The 18,615-nt window shown below is 39.5% G+C and overlaps 1 protein-coding gene across 2 annotated transcripts in view; it reads left to right on the top strand.

Annotated features, from left to right (window-relative positions):
• The window catches only part of XPO1 (exportin 1), a gene marked incomplete at both ends in the record, with an annotated part of 73,662 nt that overhangs the window by 12,599 nt on the left and 42,448 nt on the right, over window positions 1–18,615 (top strand). For both annotated transcript variants that reach the window (XM_080711497.1, XM_080711496.1), the window contains 2 exons: window positions 3,899–4,000; window positions 7,483–7,555. In XM_080711497.1, the coding sequence (XP_080567623.1) occupies window positions 3,899–4,000; window positions 7,483–7,555 (175 nt within the window). The remainder of the gene's footprint in view (window positions 1–3,898; window positions 4,001–7,482; window positions 7,556–18,615) is intronic.

Below are 18,615 nucleotides of genomic sequence, written 5' to 3'. Positions count from 1 at the left end.
GGCCATTTGAATTTCTTCTTTTGTGAAGTGTCTATTTAGTTCGCTTGCCCATTTTGTTATTGGATGCTTTGTTTTCTTAGTGTTGACTTTCTTGAGTTCTCTGTATATTCTAGATATTATTCCTCTATCAGAGGTGTAGGTGGTCAAAATATTCTCCCATTCTGTTGGCTCTTGGTTGAGGTTCTTGACAGTTTACTTTGCTGTACAGAAGCTCTTCAGTTTCATGCAATCCCACATATTGATTCACATTTTAGTTTGTTGTGCCTTTGGGGTCTTGTTGAGAAAGATTTTCTCTCTGCCTATATGTTGCAGTGTTGGACCTATGCCCACTTCAAGGATATCCTCAAGGTCTCTGGTCTTATTTCCAAGTCTTTGATCCATCTTGAATTGACTCTTGTGCAGGGTGAGAAAGTGGGATTAATTTCCAATTTTTTGCATATGGTTAACCAGTTTTGCCAACACTGTTTGTTTAACAGGCTATATCTTTTTTCTAGTGTATGTTTTTGACCCCTTTGTCAAAAATCAGTTGGCTTGAAAGTGTGTGGACTTGTTTCTGGGTTTCCTATTCTGCTCCATTGGTTACTTACTGACTTGTAGGTGCAATAGATCAATCCCTAGCATACTTCTTTCCCTAAAAGGATAGAAGTACAACAAAATGTTAACATTTGTTAGTTCTAGATGATGAGTACATTACATAGGTTTAATGTTTTGGGTTTACATCGTAACAATAAAAAAGCTAAGGAAATAGTTTCTAAAATATGCTAGATTTAACTTATAAAATAGGTGGAATTTCAGAGTGAAAAGTTTGGCTATTATAAAATTTATGAGACCTTTTTATATTTATTATTTATTTTGGGTGGTGCTGGTGATGGAACCCAGGGGCCTTCTACCTACCTCTAGGCTATACTCCCAGACCTATTTTATATTTTATTTGGAAACAGGGTCTTTTAAGCCAGCTGAGGCTGGCTTTGAACCTGCACTGATCCTCCTGTCTCAGCCTCCCAAGGGCAGGGATTACAAGGGTGCCCCACCATGCCCGGCTATCAGACCTTTAAGTTTTTGTTGTTGTTGTTGTTGTTGTGTGTGTGTGTGTGTGTGTGTGTGTGTGTGTGTGTGTGTGTGTGTGTGTGTGTGGTGGTACTGGGGTTCCTGGAAACCCTTCTACCTCTGGGCTACACTCCCAGACCTATTTTTTATACTTTATTTGGAAACAGGGTCTCTTAAGCCAGCACAGCTGGCTTCGAACCTGACCAATCCTCCTGTCTCTGCCTCTCAAGTGCAGAGATTAACAAGCATGCGCCACTACACCCGGCTAAAAGATCCTTTTAAAAGAGTCTTAAGTCTATGTGTATCTGTAAGTTTTGGGATTTGTAGTGTTTCTTATACTTAAATTTGAGAACACTGATTAAATCTAATTTTGAGTTGGGTGTGGTTTTTCATTCTTGTAGTCCCAGTGTTTGGCTGAGGCAGAAGGATTATAGATTCAAAGCCAGGACCAGCAATTTAGTGAGGCTCTGTTTCAAAATAAAAAAAATAAGTTGGGTGTGGTGGCCCTTTGTAACTGTCTCAGCCTCCCAGATGTTGGATTACAAGTGTGCACCACCACACAGAGCTCGCTTTGTTTTTTTATTTTTAAACATTCTCACTAACTTGAGGCCTCACTTAACTGAAGCTGGCTTCCAACCTGAGATCCTTCTGTCTCAGCCTCCCAAATACTGGGATTACAATTGTGGGTCACCAGGCCCAGTGTATTTTTGTTTTGTAGTTTTGGGAGTGGAACCCAGGGGCTTTTCTACCTCAGGTTATACTCCCAGACCTATTTTTTTATACTTTATTTGGAAACAGAATCTCACTAAGTACCTGAGGCTGGCTTCAAACTTGTGCGATCCTCCTGTCTCAGCCTCCCAAGCACTGGGATTATAAGCCTGAGCCACCACACCCAGATCAGTGTATTTTTGTTTTGAAACAGGATCTTAAATTACTAAAGGGCCTCATAACCTGTGATCCTCCTGTTTCAACCTCTTCAAGTACTGGGATTACAAATGTGGGCCACTATACCCTTTTTCTTCAGTCCTCTTCTGTCCTGGGGATTGAACCTGGGGGCATTCTACCCTCTGAGCTAAACTCCCATTCCTATTTTATTTTTTATTTTGAAATAGGGCCAGTAAATTCCTGAGGCTGGCCTGGAACCTATACAGTCCTCTTCTTTCAGCCTCACAAACACTGGGATTACAAGTGTGTGCCATTATGCCCAGCAGAGACCCATTTCAAAATAAAAATTAAGCTGGTTTGGTGGGGCAGCTCTTATTTTTATTTATTTATTTTTGTGGTACTGGGTGTGGAACTCAGTGGCCTCCTACCTTTGGGCTATACTCTCAGACCTGGTTTGTGTTTTATTTGGAAACAGGGTCTCACTAAGTTGCTGAGAGCCTCACTAAGTAGCTGAGGCTGGCTGTGAACCTGCAGGATCTTCCTGTCTCAGCCTCCCAAGCACGGGATTACAAGCATGCGCCACCACCCCCAGCTAATTTATTTAATTTTTTGTCTGTGTGTGGTATGTGTGTGTGTGTACGTACTGAGGGTTGAACCCAGGGGGGCATTCAACCTCAAGCTATACCCTCAGCCCTATTTTATTTATTTATTTATTTATTTTTTAATGGTACTGGGAGTGGAACCCAGGGGCTTTCTAACTTTGGGCTATACTCCCAGACCTGTTTTGTGTTTTATTTGGAAACAGGGTCTCACTAAGTTGCTGAAAGCCTCACTCTGTAGCTGAGGCTGGCTTTGAACCTGCAAGATCCTCCTGTCTCAGCCTCCCAAGCCCTGGTATTACAAGTGTGCGCCACCACGCCCAGCTGTTTTATTTATTTTAAAACAGGATCTCACTAAGTTGCAGAGGGCCTCACAAATTGTTGAGACTGGTACGAACCTATGATCCTGTCTCAACCTATGATCCTGCCTCCCAAGTACTGGGATTATGATTGTACACCACCCCACCAAATCCTGGTGCAAGCTTTTAATCCCAGTACTTACAGGCTGAGACAGGAGGATCACAGGTTCAGACAGCCTCAGCTATTTAGTGAGACCCTCCACAACTCAGGCCTTGTTTCAAAAATAAAGAATAAAAAATAGGACTGAGCGTGTATCTGGGAGGTAAAATGTCCTTGGATTCATTCTCCATTACCAAAATAAATGGATGGAAGGATGGGTGGATGGGTGGCCAGCCGGCTGGCCAGGGTGTAGCTTGGAGGTAGAATGCCCCTTCAGTTGCTAGTACCCAAACCAAAAAGAAAACATTTCTAAGCTGGCCTTGGTGGCTTGTGCTTATAATTCCAAATCTTGGGAGGCTGAGACAGGAAGGAGGATCACAGGTTTGCCACCAGCCTCAGCTACTTAGTGAAGCCTTTTGCAACTTGGTGAAACCCTGTCTCAAAGGAAAGAAAAAATAAGACTGAGGGTATTCCTTCGGAGGTGGAATGCCCTCAGGTTCAGTCCTCAGTACCACCAAAAAAAAAGTCATTCCCAGAAGCATTCTACCTCCGAGTGACACCCTCAGCCCTATTTTTTATTTCTTTTGAAACTGGGTCTCATTAAGTTGCAAAGGGCCTTACTATGTACTCGAGGCTCTTCATCAACCGGGAATCTCCTATCTCAGCCTCCCAGATGCTGGGATTCCAAGTGTGAGCAACCATGCCTGGCTGCTTATTTTAAATAAGGTTTAGAAGTAGTGATACTTAACATTTTTTATTTATTTCGATAATGGCTTTTTGTTTCTTAAATGTTCCATAAGTTGATAGAACCACTGTCTTAGAATTTGTGTCTCTGTTAATAATTTACACTTAAATGAATAATTCAAAAGAATAAGTTAGCTTAAAATTCTTTTTGTTTGATATTTTAGCAAAGAATGGCTCAAGAAGTACTGACACATTTAAAGGAGCATCCTGATGCGTGGACAAGAGTTGATACAATTTTGGAATTTTCACAGAATATGAACACAAAAGTAAGCATGTGGTGGTTTTTAAATCGATTTTCTTCTTTTCTTCCAGTTGTAAACTTTGAGGAAGGTGTCTCCTTTTTAATATTAGCATTTGTATCTCAAATTATTTTATATTGTTATCTTATTTCAAAATTTAGTCTATACATAGAATTAATTCTTGCAAATAGTCCTAAGAATTTTGAATGAAGTTTTGTAATTAGGACTAGAATGCAAGGTGGCTTTTTTTGGTTGTTGATTTTGGTTTTCATTTTTTCCTTTTTAGAATATGTATATGGGTCTAAGCATAAATTCTGAATGTTATTCAGAGATGAAACATAACATTTGAGGAGTTATTTTGGGCAAGTAATCAATATAATACAGGCTAGGCACCTCCACCACCAGGTGGAGGTGTGTGGATAGCTTAAAACCCTACTCCATGGTACCAATGCTTTTAATAGGACAGCACTCAGTTTTTGTTTGCAGTTGAAAATGTTATTATTTGGGTCATTTTTAAGTTTGAACAGAAGGGTTGATCAAAATGTGCTTTGACTGTTTTAGGCTTGATGATTCACGCTTCTCTTTAAACTGCCTTAAAGTAATAAAATTCATGGCATTCTGTTTAATACACAAAAGATTTCTACTTACTATACATTGTGTTAAAACAGAAAATAGCCATATTCACATCTGTTTCTGAAATCAGTGTGTTATTTAACATTTTAAAAATATTAATTAGTTTTGACATCTTGTAAATTTTAGGGCAAAAATACAGTCCAGAACTTCCTCAAAGTGCTAACCTTAAGTAACATAACAGTGTTTGCCTGTTTGCTTGCCTGGTAAATTTCGCTTTTTATACTGACAGACATTACTAATGTTTAAGTTGATTTATCAACAGTATTTTTAAAAACTCAAATTTGTCTTGTGAAAAATGAGATGATTAGAGGAACAGAAAGAAAGCAACAGGTAAAGAATTCTTCAATTTACATAAATTACAAATAATTTGGTGCTAAATTTATGCACTATGACATTTGGCTTTTATGCAATCATTTTTTTTCTTTAAAGATGTTAACACTACCTGATATTAATCATAATGTTCCATTATGTTGATTGCTTGTAATAGGAAGAAAAGGGGTGTCTTCCTGTGCAACTGACACAGCTAGGCTTTGACGGCAGGCCTCCACAAGGTCTACCCTTTTGATTCCCTTTAACTGAATTCTGTTCATCAATTGTTTTTGTTTCATGGGTGGTGGGTGGGGAACGGGGAATTCAATGCATAAAATAAGTATTTCTAAGGGCTCAGTAGAAATTTCTACCATAGGGATCATTTCATGCATTTATTTTTTCATGTAGTCTATGCTGTTATCTGTCCCTCATCTTCATAACTCAGCAGTGGATCTCTCAAGTTCTGAGACATAAAAACGAACAGTAGTCTTTTTTTAGCACGAATGGGTTATTTATGGATATTTCCAAAGTAGTCATTTAACATTGGCTTTCAGATTTGGCTGTCACTTTAGATTTTTGAACCAAATCCCACCCCACCCCACCCCAGAATATGAATTGTCTTTATCTCAGTTTCTTATGTGGGGTCTTTATGTCTAGGAAATGTTTGGTATTAGGGTATTATGATGGTGAATATATATTTATATATATTTATATTTTCCTTTGACCAAAGTTGTGCCAAGCATTTAGTATGCTTTTGGCTTTGGCCATCTTGGCAGGAAGGTGAAATATGCATTGTATTGGTTCAGCAAGCTTATATTACCTTGTTGTAGTTGGAGAAAGGACTAGAAGATATAAATAGGTATTTTAGGTTACACAGTGACAACCAGTTAGGGAAAAGTAAATAAACAAATATAAAGAATTTAGGGTTATCTTTCAATGCAAAAATAAACAAAAATTTGATCAAATAAGATTTAAGGGGTTTAGTTTGATATTTGTGTTAGTGATTTTGTTAGTGTCTAACAGGTCCTTTAATTGGCTGGTTTTAGGAAGAGCTATCATGTTGGGAAGTGAGCAGTGCATTGTTCTGACTTTCTAAATTTTGACAATCTAATCTTGTGCTTCAAAAAATGAAGAAAAAACTTAGGGTAGTATGTTTTTAAAAGATAATTTAGAATACCGGTCAGTTAGGAACTTTTTTTTTTTTTTTGGCTTATTTACACTTTTCCTGAGACCTAGAGAGCTAGCTGTGTTCTTAAGTGAACAGGATGGAAAGCTTTTTATTTACTGCTGATTATGAACCATTTTAATGGTATCAAATTTATAAATTTAGTATTTTGCTTTGGCCTTGTTTTTATTTTGGAAGTCTTTAAGGAATGTTCTGCAAATGTAGGATTTGAGTTGAGATGGCAAAATTTTCCAATAAGTATGAGTATGAAATGTTAAAACAGCAAAAACATTCACTGTTTGAGCACAATGTAGTTTGGGACAGTCTATATTGTGCTTTGGATAAAAAGAGCATTCACATGATCCCTTTGGTTGAAATACTAATGCTCTATTTTATTGTGTACTGACTAACCATTTTAAAGATGAACTCTTATTCTCAGCCAAAACTTGCAATCTGAGGTTATATGTCTATGTATGAATGAGTTTACCTTTCAGGTATTGTTAATTTATTCTTTAAGTTGTAAGGTACCACAACATTTTTGTCCCTTTTCTTCCTCCTGTCTATCCACACTAATTGGTCATAGTAATAATTTTAGCTTGTAGCTCCCAGAACATTATAAATTCTATAAAACATTGTTGACTATTTAGAGTGCATAAACAGCAGGAGGGATGAAAAGGCTTGAAAGTTGGTATCTTTACTTTTTAACTCTCTTATACATTTACTTATAACTTTTATGTTTAGGAATACCTGAAAGGTAGATACAGATTGCAACATGCATTTGTGTATTATTTTGACTGTGCACAAAAGTTTATCTTTAAATTAGTAGAAATAGCAATTATAAGGGTGGGTTAAAATTTAAAATAAATTCATGGGTTGTCTTGCTGCTCCTTAAGTAACACACCAGTGATACTTATAAACACATTGTACAGAAAGTATCTGGGATAGCACTTTAATATTTGGCCAAAAGCTTATAACTTCTAGAGGATGGTAGGAAGCTTGATAGCATCCAAGCTGCTAAATTCTTAGGAATCGGGTTGTGTTAAAGTACGTGAGCCTATGAGCAGTCATTTATGCTGTGAATTCATATCTGGCTGCTAGTTTTCCTTCTACAGATAAGCCCATTTGGCTGCTAGAGGGCTTTTTATTTGGTTCTTCCTCCTGGTGTGAGCATGTATAAACAGCAGGACGTTACATAGAGTAGCAAACAGCAAAGTGAGGAAAATGCATGAAATCTCAGTATATGGGTGAATAGCTCCTTGTTTAATATATGTAATTAAACCTTGGTAGCATATTGTTTTTGGAAATTTAGATGTAAATGTGTGAATGTCTGTCCATTTGTGAATCCTGAGAGTTACCAGTCCTGTGGCAATATATTCACATGCTTTTATTCTCCAATTTTCAGTATTATGGACTACAAATTTTGGAAAATGTGATAAAAACAAGGTGGAAGATTCTTCCAAGGAACCAGTGTGAAGGTAGGAAAATAATCTTAAAGAATTCTAAATTCAGAAATTTACTATTTCGACTCTTTCAGCAATTTATTTTCCTGAAGTGGAGAGTATTGCTTTTCTTATGTTGCATGGCAGTTTCTGTTGGGAGGGGCAGCTAGACTAACAGTATAGGGAGCCAGGCATGGTGGTGTATGACTGTAATCCCAGTACTTGGGAGGCTGAGACGGGATTGCATATTCAAGGACAGCCTCAGTAACCTAGTGAGACCCTGTTTTAAAACAAAAAAATAAAAAAGGGCTGGAGACGTAGCTCAGAGTTAGAATGCTTTTAGGTTCAATACCCAGTACTACAAAGGGGGACTGCCAGGCTGAGGGTGGACTTAGTGGTAGAGGACTTGCCTAGTGTGTGCTGCCTATCAGGAGCCCTGGGTTCAATCCTCAGTATTCATACACCAAAAAAAAAAAACCTGTCAAACCAATCTGGAGCATTCTTGGAAGTAAAAGAAATATGAATATGTAATCTTACATATTACTTCAAGTCCACAAGACAGTAACTTGACAAGAAGTATTGCTACACATGGAAAAGTAGTAAGTTTAACTGAGCTTAAAAAAAAAGTATGAAAAATCACAAGGCTTTTTTTTATATACCTTTGGCATTTCTGCAGTTGCCAATGTAAGGTTGAATTATAAAATAAGAAAAAAGACCTGAAAATATAGTTCTTGTAATGCTTGGTGTTAATATTTAACTTTTCTCTATACTATATTAGGAAAAAAATAATCATTAAACTCAGGAGCCTGGTGTGGTGGCTTAGGGTTGTGATCCCATTACTTGGGAAACTGAAACAGAAAGATCGCCAATTGGAAGCCAGCCTAAGCAACTTAGTGAGACTCTATTTCTAAATAAATAAAATCAGACTGGGAGTATAGCTCAGGTGTAGAGTGCCTCTGGATTTAATGCCCAATGCCACCAAGGGAAAAAAAAAACTGAGGAAAGGTATTTTATGTGCTTTATTTTTGCTACTAGGGATTGATCCCAGGGGCATTCTACCTCTGAGCGATGCCATAGCCCTATTTTTATTATTTTGGGGGATTGTGGGGATTGAATCCAGAAGCATCTATCTATCTTCAAGCTTTACCCCAGCCAAATTTTATTTTCTTATTTAGAAACAAGATCTCAATAGGTTGCTAAGAGCCTCACTAAGTTGCTGAGGCTGACTTAAATCTGTGGTATGTCTCTCTCTTTCTCTCTCTCTCTGCCTTCTGAGTACTGGGATTATAGGCATACGCCATTGTACCTGGCTTTATTTTTTATTTTGAAACAGGGTCTTACTAAGATGCTGAGGCTGGTCTTGAACCTGCCATCCTCCTCACTCAGCTTAGTAATTACTGGGATTATAGATGTGCAATACCATGTCTGGCCATAATATACTTTTGTGTGTGTGTGTTGTATTGGGGATGGAACTCAGGGGCCTTCTACCTCCTAGCCCTATTTTTTATTCTTTATTTTGAAATAGGGTCTCACTTAGTTGCAAAGGGCCTCACTAATTAGTAGCTGCGGTTGTCCTTGAACTGAGATCCTCCTGTCTCAGCCTCCCAAATGCTGGGGTTACAAGCCTGTGCCACCACACCTTGCTTAATGTACTTTATATCTATCAATTTGTTCATCTTGACTAAAATATAAGTAGTCAGGTTATATGCCTGTAATCCCAGTTCTTGGGAGGTTGGGACAGGAGGAGTTCAAGGCCAGCCTTAGCAACCTAGGGAGACCCTCAGAAAACTAAGCAAGATCCTGTTACAAGACCAAAAAAAAAATCTGGGGGCTTTATCTCAGAGGTAGAATCTGCCCCCCATGTATGTATATATTTGACTTTGTAATGAGGAATATGTCTTTGATAATTTGTTTTTTATAGTGCTGTCCTTTACTTGGTATTTCATGTGGTCCTCTTCTCTCAGCCCCCCAAATACTGGGATTACAGGCATGTACCACCATACCTTGCTTCTTATTGTGTGTGGTGCTGAGAATTTAATCCAAGACCATTCTACCTCTCAGCTATACTCCCAGCCCTATTTTAATTTTTTTTATTTTTTACAGGGTCTCACTACAATATGGTGGGCCTTGCTATACGTTGCTGAGGCTGGTTGCAAGCCTAGTATCCTCCTGTCTCTACCTCCCAAAGGGAAGGCCTTAGTACAGTGTGGTGAGTCTTGCTATAATTTGCTGGGGCTGGCTGCAAATTTGTTATCTTCCTGTCTCTGCCTCCCAAGTACTGGAATTACAGGCATAAATCACCATACGTAGCTTTTCCTTTTGTTTTTGTTTGTTTTATAGTACTAGGGATTGAACCCAGGTGCACTCTACTTCTGTGCTATACCCCGACCCTAATTTAATTTTTTTATTTATTTATTTATTTATTTATTTATTTATTTATTTATTTATTTAGTGGTACTAGGGGTGGAACAGGGGCTTTTCTACCTCTGAGCTATACTCCGAGACCTATTTTATATTTTATTTGGAAACAGGGTCTCACTCAGTTGCTGAGAGCTTCACTAAGGAGCTGAGGCTAGCTTTAAACCTACTTTTATTTTTGAAATAAGGTCTCACTAAGTTGCTGAGTCTTACTGCTTGCTGAGGCTATCCTCAAGCCTATGATCCTATCTCAGTTTCCCAACTACTGGGATTACAGGTGTGACCCACCATGCTGGGCTTCTAACTTTATTTATTTTATCTTATTTCGAAACAGGCTCTCACTAGGTTGCTGAGATCTTCCTGTTTCAGCCTTCCAAATACCAGCTTCACAGGCCTAATCATGGACATGTACCAAAGGCCTGGCTTCCTTTTGTTTTAAAAAACAAAGCATCTCTTATCACATAGGCTTATACTAAATCTTTTTCTGCTCTAGAAGTTAAAGGATTGAACTAGTTTACCAGTGCATAGTTCCATTTGTTACCCAAAAATTGGGCTCTAGTAGCTGAGCATAGTGGCATCTGCCTATAAATACTAGTACTTAGAAGCCTGAGACCTAAATGTCATGGGTTGGAGACCAGTCTCGGCAATTAGTGAGACTCTGTTTCCAAATAAAAAGTAAAATAAATCCTTGTACTTGGAAGATTGAGACAGGATTGCAGGTTCAAGGACAGACTCAGCAAGTAGCTAGACTCTCAGCAATACATTGAGACCCTGTTTCAAAATAAAAATAACCCGGAAATGGTGGTTATAATCCCAGTGCTTGGGAGGCTGAGACAAGAGGATTGGTCCTCACAGGTTCAAAGCCAGCCTCAGCTACTTAGTGAGGCTCTCAGCAACTTGATTAGATCCTGTTTCCAAACAAAGTATAAAAATAGGTCTGGGAGTATAGCCTGGAGGTAGAAAAGCCCTTGGGTTCCACCCCCAGTACCACAAAAAATAAAATAGGGCTGAGGGTATAGCTTGGAGGTAGATACCTCTGGGTTCAATTCCCATACCCAAGATAGATAAGATGGATGAGAGATAGATAGCTAGATAGATAGGGCATGTAGCCCAGAGGTAGAAGGTCTCAGGATTAAAAACTAATATTAATTTAGGCTCTATTTCTTTTTTAGGATTTGATATTTGTGTCTTTGTAGCATCAAACTTTGTAAAAGATCCTCAAATTACTCTTACAGGGTAGAAAATGATTCCTCAAGTAGATTTATGAATGCTACATTAATGTGTGCATCTGCTAAATTTGTTGACTGATTAAAAACAATATTTTGTTTAACATAGGAGCTCTGGTTTATAAAGCATTAGAAAATTATTTCATACTAACTTTTAAGTACTTTTTAACATTTCTTATTCAAGTGTTAACTTTTGTACCTCTTGTTTTTTTGTTTGGGTAGTAGGGTTGAACCCAAGGCCATTCTACCTATAAGCTACACTCCCCATACTCTCCTTAGCCCTTTTTATTTTTAAAATTAATTAATTTTCTGGTACTAGAGATGAAAACTCAGGGGCATTCTACTTCCAAACTACAACCTCCCAAGTACTGGAATTACAGGTGTGTGCCACCACTCCCAATATATTAGTACTTTTTTGGCGGGTCTGGGGATGGAGCCAATGGGGATTCGACCTCCGACCTACACACCCTGCCCTATTTTTTCTTTTGAAATAGGGTCTCACTAAGTAGCTGAGGCTGTCCACAAACTGCGATCATCTGGTCTCAGCCTCCTGAATGCTGGGATGACAAGCACCACCACGCCCAGCTCAGTACTTTTTTAATGTTAACCTGAAGATAACTATAGAGATAAACTTATCATTGCTGAACATTCATTTTGTTTCCTTTTAAGTAATTTTGATTTTAGAAGTAATGAGCCCCTCAACTCTGTTTCCTTTGTTTTTATAGTTAAACCATTTTTAGGTTTTTTTTGTTATTGCACTGTTAAACATTGAATTCAGGATCTGGCACATGGTAGTCAAGGGCTCTACCACTGAGAGGTAGAGGTAGGTGTGTGTGTGTGTGTGTGTGTGTGTGTGTGTGTGTGTGTGTGTGTGTGTGTGTGTAAAACTCGTAAGCTCGTAATTTCAGCATTTGGGATGCTGAGACAGGAAGATCACAGTTCACGGACAGCCTCAGCTACTTAGGCCCTTTGCAAAGCAGTGAGACTCTGTTTCAGAATAAAAAAGGGCTGGGGGTGTAGCTAGGTAGAATGCTCCCAGGCTCCATCCCCAGTACTGTGCAAAAGAAAAAAAAAGAAAAGAAAGAAAAGAAAACAGGTATGTGAAAGGGGAATAATAGATGAGATACGTAGGTATATATGATGAGTATGGCATGAACCAAAACAAGGTAATGATGGCCAGCCCAGTAGTCACAGTACTTGGAATGTGAGACAGGATGGACCATGGGCTTGAGACCATTCTCAACAATTTTGTGAGACCTAGCTTAAAAATAATACTTGATGTGAGTGTAGTTGGGAGGTAGAATGCCCTCAGTACCAGAAAACAAAAACGGGGAATGACGACCAGGCATTGGGCCCTATAAGCACCTTCATTAGTACAGAAGGCAATAAATTTTCATGTATTTTAAAGGAAAGGTGAAGCTATGTAAACAGCTTATCTTTGTAGTTATAGCTACTAGGGAGGGGATGAGGCTTGATGACTGCTTTATCTCAGGTAATAATACCCTCTCAAAAAGGAAAGAATAGGTTTGGCTGCACAAACAGCATGCCATATTAGAGAGAGATGATTTTTCTTTTTTCGTGTGTGTGGTACTGGGGTTCCTGGAAGCCCTTCTACCTCCAGGCTACACTCCCATGGGCTACACTCCCAGAACTATTTTTTATACTTTTTTTTTTTTTTTTTTTTTTTAATGTGGAAACAGGGTCTCTTAAGCCAGCGCGGCTGGCTTCAAACCTGCGCAATCCTCCTGTCTCTGCCTCCCAAGCGTGGGGATTACAAGCATGCTCCACCACGCCCGGCTGAGAGAGATGATTTTTCTAATCTAGCTTTTCTTTAGTTTGTTTTTCGGTAATGGGGGGTGGAACTCAGGGGCATTCTACCTCCGGGCTATATTCCCAGACCTATTTTATATTTTATTTGGAAAATGGGTCTCACTAAATTGCTGGGGCTGGCTTCGAACCTGTGTAATCCTCCTGTCTCCGCTTCCCAAGCGCTGGGATTACAAGTGTATGCCACCATGCCTGGCTTTATTCTTTATTTTGAAACAGGGTCTCACTAAGTTGTGGAGGACCTCACTAAGTAGCTGAGGCTGGCTTCAAACCATGATCCTCCTGTCTCAGCCTCCCAGGTACTGGGATTATAAGTGTGGGGCACAGCCAACTTCTTAGATTAGGTTAATTTTTACTGTTTGGTGATGGCATTTTCACTGTCTAAATTACTTTGCCAGGAAAATCTGTGACTCTTTTGGACTGAATTACATGCTTCTGGTTGTATTAGGTCTTGATGGATACTGTACCATTGGTTCACAGAAGAATAAAATTTCAAAGAGAAATAAACATTGATTGAGTATATAGAGCTCAGTTCTGTGGCACATGCCTAGCATGCTCATGGCCTTAGATTCTAGCCCTAACCCTACATATGAATACACATACAAGAGTAAACTAAGGCATTTAAGGCAGCATATAACTTTGTTTTGTTTCTGTGGTAGTGGAGTTTAAACCCAAGGCCTTCACCTGTGCATGGTGAGCATTTTGCCACCGAGCTTCATCCCCATCTCAAAAAATATTTCATTAGTACTTGGGAGGATGAAACAGGAGGATCACAGGTGCAAAGACAACCCCAGCAATTTAACAAGGCTCTCAGCAACCTAGGTGAGACCCATTTCCAAAAAAGATATAAAATTGACTGGGGGGTGGCTATCTTAGAGGTAGAATGCCTCTGGGTTAATCCCCAGTACCCCAAAAAAAGCATTTGTTAAAAAGTTGTTTTAATAACAGAAGAGATTTGTTAGGCAAAAATTTTTATTTATTTTATTTTATTATTCTTTTTGCGGGTCTGGGGGTGGAACCCAGGGGCATTTGACCTCTGAGTTATACCTCCTGCCCTATTTCATATTCTTTATTTTGAAACCAGGTCTCACTGAGTTGCAAAGGGCCTCACTAAGTAGCTGAGGCTGTCTGCGAACTGCAATCCTCCGGTCTCAGCCTCCCAAATGCTGGGATTACAAGCGTGCACCACCACGCCCGGCTTGGTTTGGTTTCTTATGTGCTGTTTTTGCTTTACCTCTTTCATCATAGCATATTGCCATGCTTGGCTTTGTGTGTGTGTGTGTGTGGTGGAGTGGTACTGGGTTCCTGAAAGCCCTTCTACATCCGGGCTACACTCCCAGGCCTATTTTATACTTTTTTATTTGGGAATAGGGTCTCTTAGGCCAGCACAGCTGGCTTCAAACCTGTGGGATCCTCCTGTCTCCGCCTCCCAAGCGCTGGGATTACGAGTGTGCGCCACCACACTGGACCATGCTTGGCTTTTGTAGATTTTCTTATTCCTCTCCCATACTCCAAACTGTAAGCTCCATAATAAGGATCAGAGAATGACTTTTTTTGCATTCTTATTGATTGGTAAATCGTTGCTCAGTATGTAATTATTTGATTTTTCAGTGCTATTAATGTTGAGTTAATGTTCCCCAGTATAACTTATTTCTCGACTTTAAGGGCCTATAGCATTTCCACATATTTTTACTCACACATACACAGTTTTTGCTTTCATATCTACTTTCAAATATTTAAAGAAATTGCCCTCCCTCCCCCCAGTAGTGGGAATTGAGCCCATAACCATGTCGATGCTAAGCAAGTACTTTACTAATTAGTTACATCTCCTTTTTATTTTGAGACAGGGTCATGCTAAATTGTTCAGACTGCCATTGAACTTGGGATCTCTGCCTCAGCCTCTTGGGCAACTGAGAATACAGGTGTCAGCACCATGCTCAGCAAAAGGAATGATTCTTTAGATGAGCTCTGTTAATAGATTAAAAATCCTAAATATTTCTTACTTGAGGAAGGTGAAGGGGAAGTTAGATTATGTGAAGTAAAAGAATTTCCAAATAAGAAGTAGTTGCTATTCATCAAAGTCTTAAAGGTATTCGAGGACTGCCAGCAATGCTAATTCTCTTTCTGTGCTTGAGAGTTATGATCCCTGTCACCCCACCCTTATTTGTTTGTTTGGTTTTGGTTTTGATGTGTGTGTGAGAGAGAGTTTGTTTGAAACAAGGTCTCACTAAGTTGTGGAGGGCCTCACTAAGTAGCTGGGGCTGTATGTAAACTATGATCCTCCCGTCTCAGCCTCCCAGGTACTGGGATTACAAGTGTGGGACACTACAACCAGCTTCTTTCAGATTATGTGAACTTCCACTTCACATAATCGAATTTCTCCTTCCATCTTCCTCAAAAAATAATTTAGGCTTTTTAATCTGTATCATCTAAAGAAGTATTCCTTTTGCTGAACATGGTGCTGACACATGCAATCTCAGCTGCCCAGGAAGCTGGGGGCAGAGAGAGAAATATTAGCAAAGGGACCCTGGCTTTCTTCCTCCAGGAAATAGGGTCTCACTAAATTTGCTGAGGCTGGTTTCAAACCTTTGATTCTCCCTGTTTCAGCCTCCCAAGTACTGGGTTTATAGGGATGCACCATCATGCTAGGTAAGAAACTTTTGGAGTAGGGCGTGGTGGCACATACCTGTAATCCCAGTACATAGGAGGCTGAGACAGGAGGACCACACACAGGTTTGCAGCCAGCCTGAGCTGCCCAGTGAGGCCTTCCACAACTGAGACTCTGTTTCAAAATAAAGAATAAAAAATCAGGCTGAGAGTGTAGCTCAGAGGTAGAATGTCACTGGGTTCCATCCACGGTAAAACACACGCACGCACAATGTCCCCCCACCTAGATTATTTTTTGAAAGTTTGAATATTTAGGAGGTAGTTGGGCCAATAAAATTTCTGAGTTGTATATTTGGTTGATTATATACTATCAAGTATACAACAAGTTGTATGAATTGGTTGATTGTACTGCTTGTCTGTAAAGTTTATATCACACTCATTAGCTACTCTTTCAGCCTACCAAGTGCTGGGATTACAAGCATGTGCCACCACACCTGGCTTTGAGGTTGGCTACAAGCCTGTTATTCTCTTGTCTGAGCTTCCCAGGTCCTAGGATTACAGTCATGTACCTCCAGACCCAGTGTGGGCAATCTTTATCTTTTTGTTTTTTTTGTTTTTTTGTTTTTTGTTTTTTTGTTTTTTTTCATTTGCCTTTTTAAAACTTTAATGAATGAAGTGTAATTGACATGCAACAAATTGCATAAGTTCAAGGGCACACTTTGATAAATTTTGACTTATGCATGAAACCATCACAGTAATCAGGGTCATCCTGTGGTTATTGTCTTTTTCATGTGCTTCTGTCATTCACTTGACTAAGAATGGAATGGCTAGACTGTGTTGTATAATTAATTCCAGCTATCATACTGTACTCATAGGGTATCCAGTTGTGGTTTAAATATCCATTTTCCTTATGCTGTTGAGCATCATTTCACATCATTACTACAAGGAAGGGATGCCACTGTTCTTTGTGAAATATCTGTTCAAATATATGTACTTAGTATGTGTGTGGGGGGTAGATATTGAACCCAGGGACAGTCTACCTCCAAACTATACCTCCGGCTATTTTTATTTTTTGTTCAGAAACAGTGTCTTCCCTAGGTTGCTGAGAGTCCTTACTAAAGCTAGGATCTTTCTCAACTTCCCAAGTACTAGGATTTTAGGCATGGGCCACTGCACTGGGCTGTTGTACTTTTTAATTAATTAATTTTATTTCTTTTGCAGTGGCAGGGATTGAATCCAGGGGCATTCTACCTCTGAGCTACACCCACTCCTTATTTTATTTTGAAAAATGGTTTCACTAAGTTATGGAGGGCCTAACTAGCTTTGAGGCTGGCCTCAAACTGCATTTCTCCTGTCTCAGCCTCCCAAGTACTGGGATTACTATTGTATATGTTTAATTGGGCTATTTCCTTTTTAGTTCTAAGGGATCGTAATATACATATGAGTATTTTGTCAAATACGTTTTCCCTTGTTAATGCTGTCTTCTGAAAAAGAAGATTGATGTCAGGGGGTTACTGGAAATGGAACTCAGGATCCTCCTACCTCCAGGGTACACCCCCGGTCCCCCTTTTCTCTCTTAATTTGGAAACAAGATAACACTAACCTGCCAACCTGCAGTCCTCCTGTCTCAGTCTCCCAAGCACTAGGATCACAGGTGTGTACCGCCATGCCCAGCGCAAGTTTTGGATTTTGATGAGTGAGCTGCAGTTTATTGAATTTTTCTTCTCCCCATTCATATTCTGTGTCGTATTTAAGATGTGGGGTTTTTTTGGGAGGGGGTGAGGGTACTGAGGTTTGAACCCAAGAGCAATCTACCTAGGAGCCCAGAACTATCTTAGCTTCCCAGATACTGGGATTTTAAATTTTGGCTACTGTGTCTGGCATGAAATTTTTTCAGTGGTCAATAATTGGGGGGGCTAAAATATTCGTAGAGATACTTGGTGTGGTGGCCCATGCCTATAAGAAGCCTGAGACAGTAGGATTGCAGATTTCAAGCCAACTCTAGCAATTTATCAAGGCTCTCAGCAACTTAGCAAGACTAAAACTGTTTCTAAATTAAAAATAAACCAGGCATGGTGGCACACACCTTTAATCCCAGTACATGGGTGGCAGAGAAAAGAGGATCACAGGTTTGAAGACAGTCTGAGCAAGTCATGAGACTCTGATCAACTTAGTAAGAACCAGTTCCACAATAAAAAATAGGGCTAGGGGTGTAGCTTGGAGGTAGAATGCCCTCCGTATTCAATCTTCAGTACCATGAAAAAAAGAAAATGAGATAACATAGGGCCAGCAATATAGCTTGGAAGTAGAATGCCCCTAGATTCAGTCCCTATCGCCACAAAAAAAAGAGTATGTTTATGTATGAACATTTATCATTTTATTTATTTATTTATTTTTATTTTATTTTGGTGGTACTGGGGGTGGAACACAGAGGCGTTCAACCTCCAGGCTATACTCCCAGACTTATTTTTTAAATATTTTATTTGGAAACAGGGTCTCACTAAGTTGTTGAGCCTCACTAAGTAGCTGAGGCTGGCTTTGAACCCGTGCGATCCTCCTGTCTCAGCCTCCCAAGCGCGGGGATTACAAGCGTGCGCCACCACCCCCGGCTGAATATCGTTTTAGCTTTAGCTTTTTTTTTTTTTTTAAGGTATTGGGGGGCATGCTACCCCCGCGCTATACTGTCTTTTCTTCTTTCTTTCTTTCTTTCTTTCTTTCTTTCTTTCTTTCTTTCTTTCTTTTTTTTTTTTTTTTCTTGGATTGGACTACAGCTCCTGAGAGACACTGCTGCACAGCGCATGACTCAGCCCTATTTTTTATTCTTTACTTTGAAACAGGGTCTCACTGAGCTGCAAAGGGCCTCACTAAGTAGCTGAGGCTATCCACAAACCGTGATCCTCTGGTCTCAGCCTCCCAAATGCTGGGATTACAAGTCACTATGCCTGGCTTTTATTCTTTATTTTGAAACAGAGTCTCTCTAAATTGTAGAGGGCCTCACTAAGTACCTGAGGCTGGCTG

Source organism: Muscardinus avellanarius, assembly GCF_963383645.1.
Source record: "Muscardinus avellanarius genome assembly, chromosome: 15".
NCBI lineage: Eukaryota > Metazoa > Chordata > Mammalia > Rodentia > Gliridae > Muscardinus > Muscardinus avellanarius.
The sequence above is the reverse complement of the archived record's forward strand: the minus strand, read 5'-3'. Positions and strand labels throughout refer to the sequence as shown.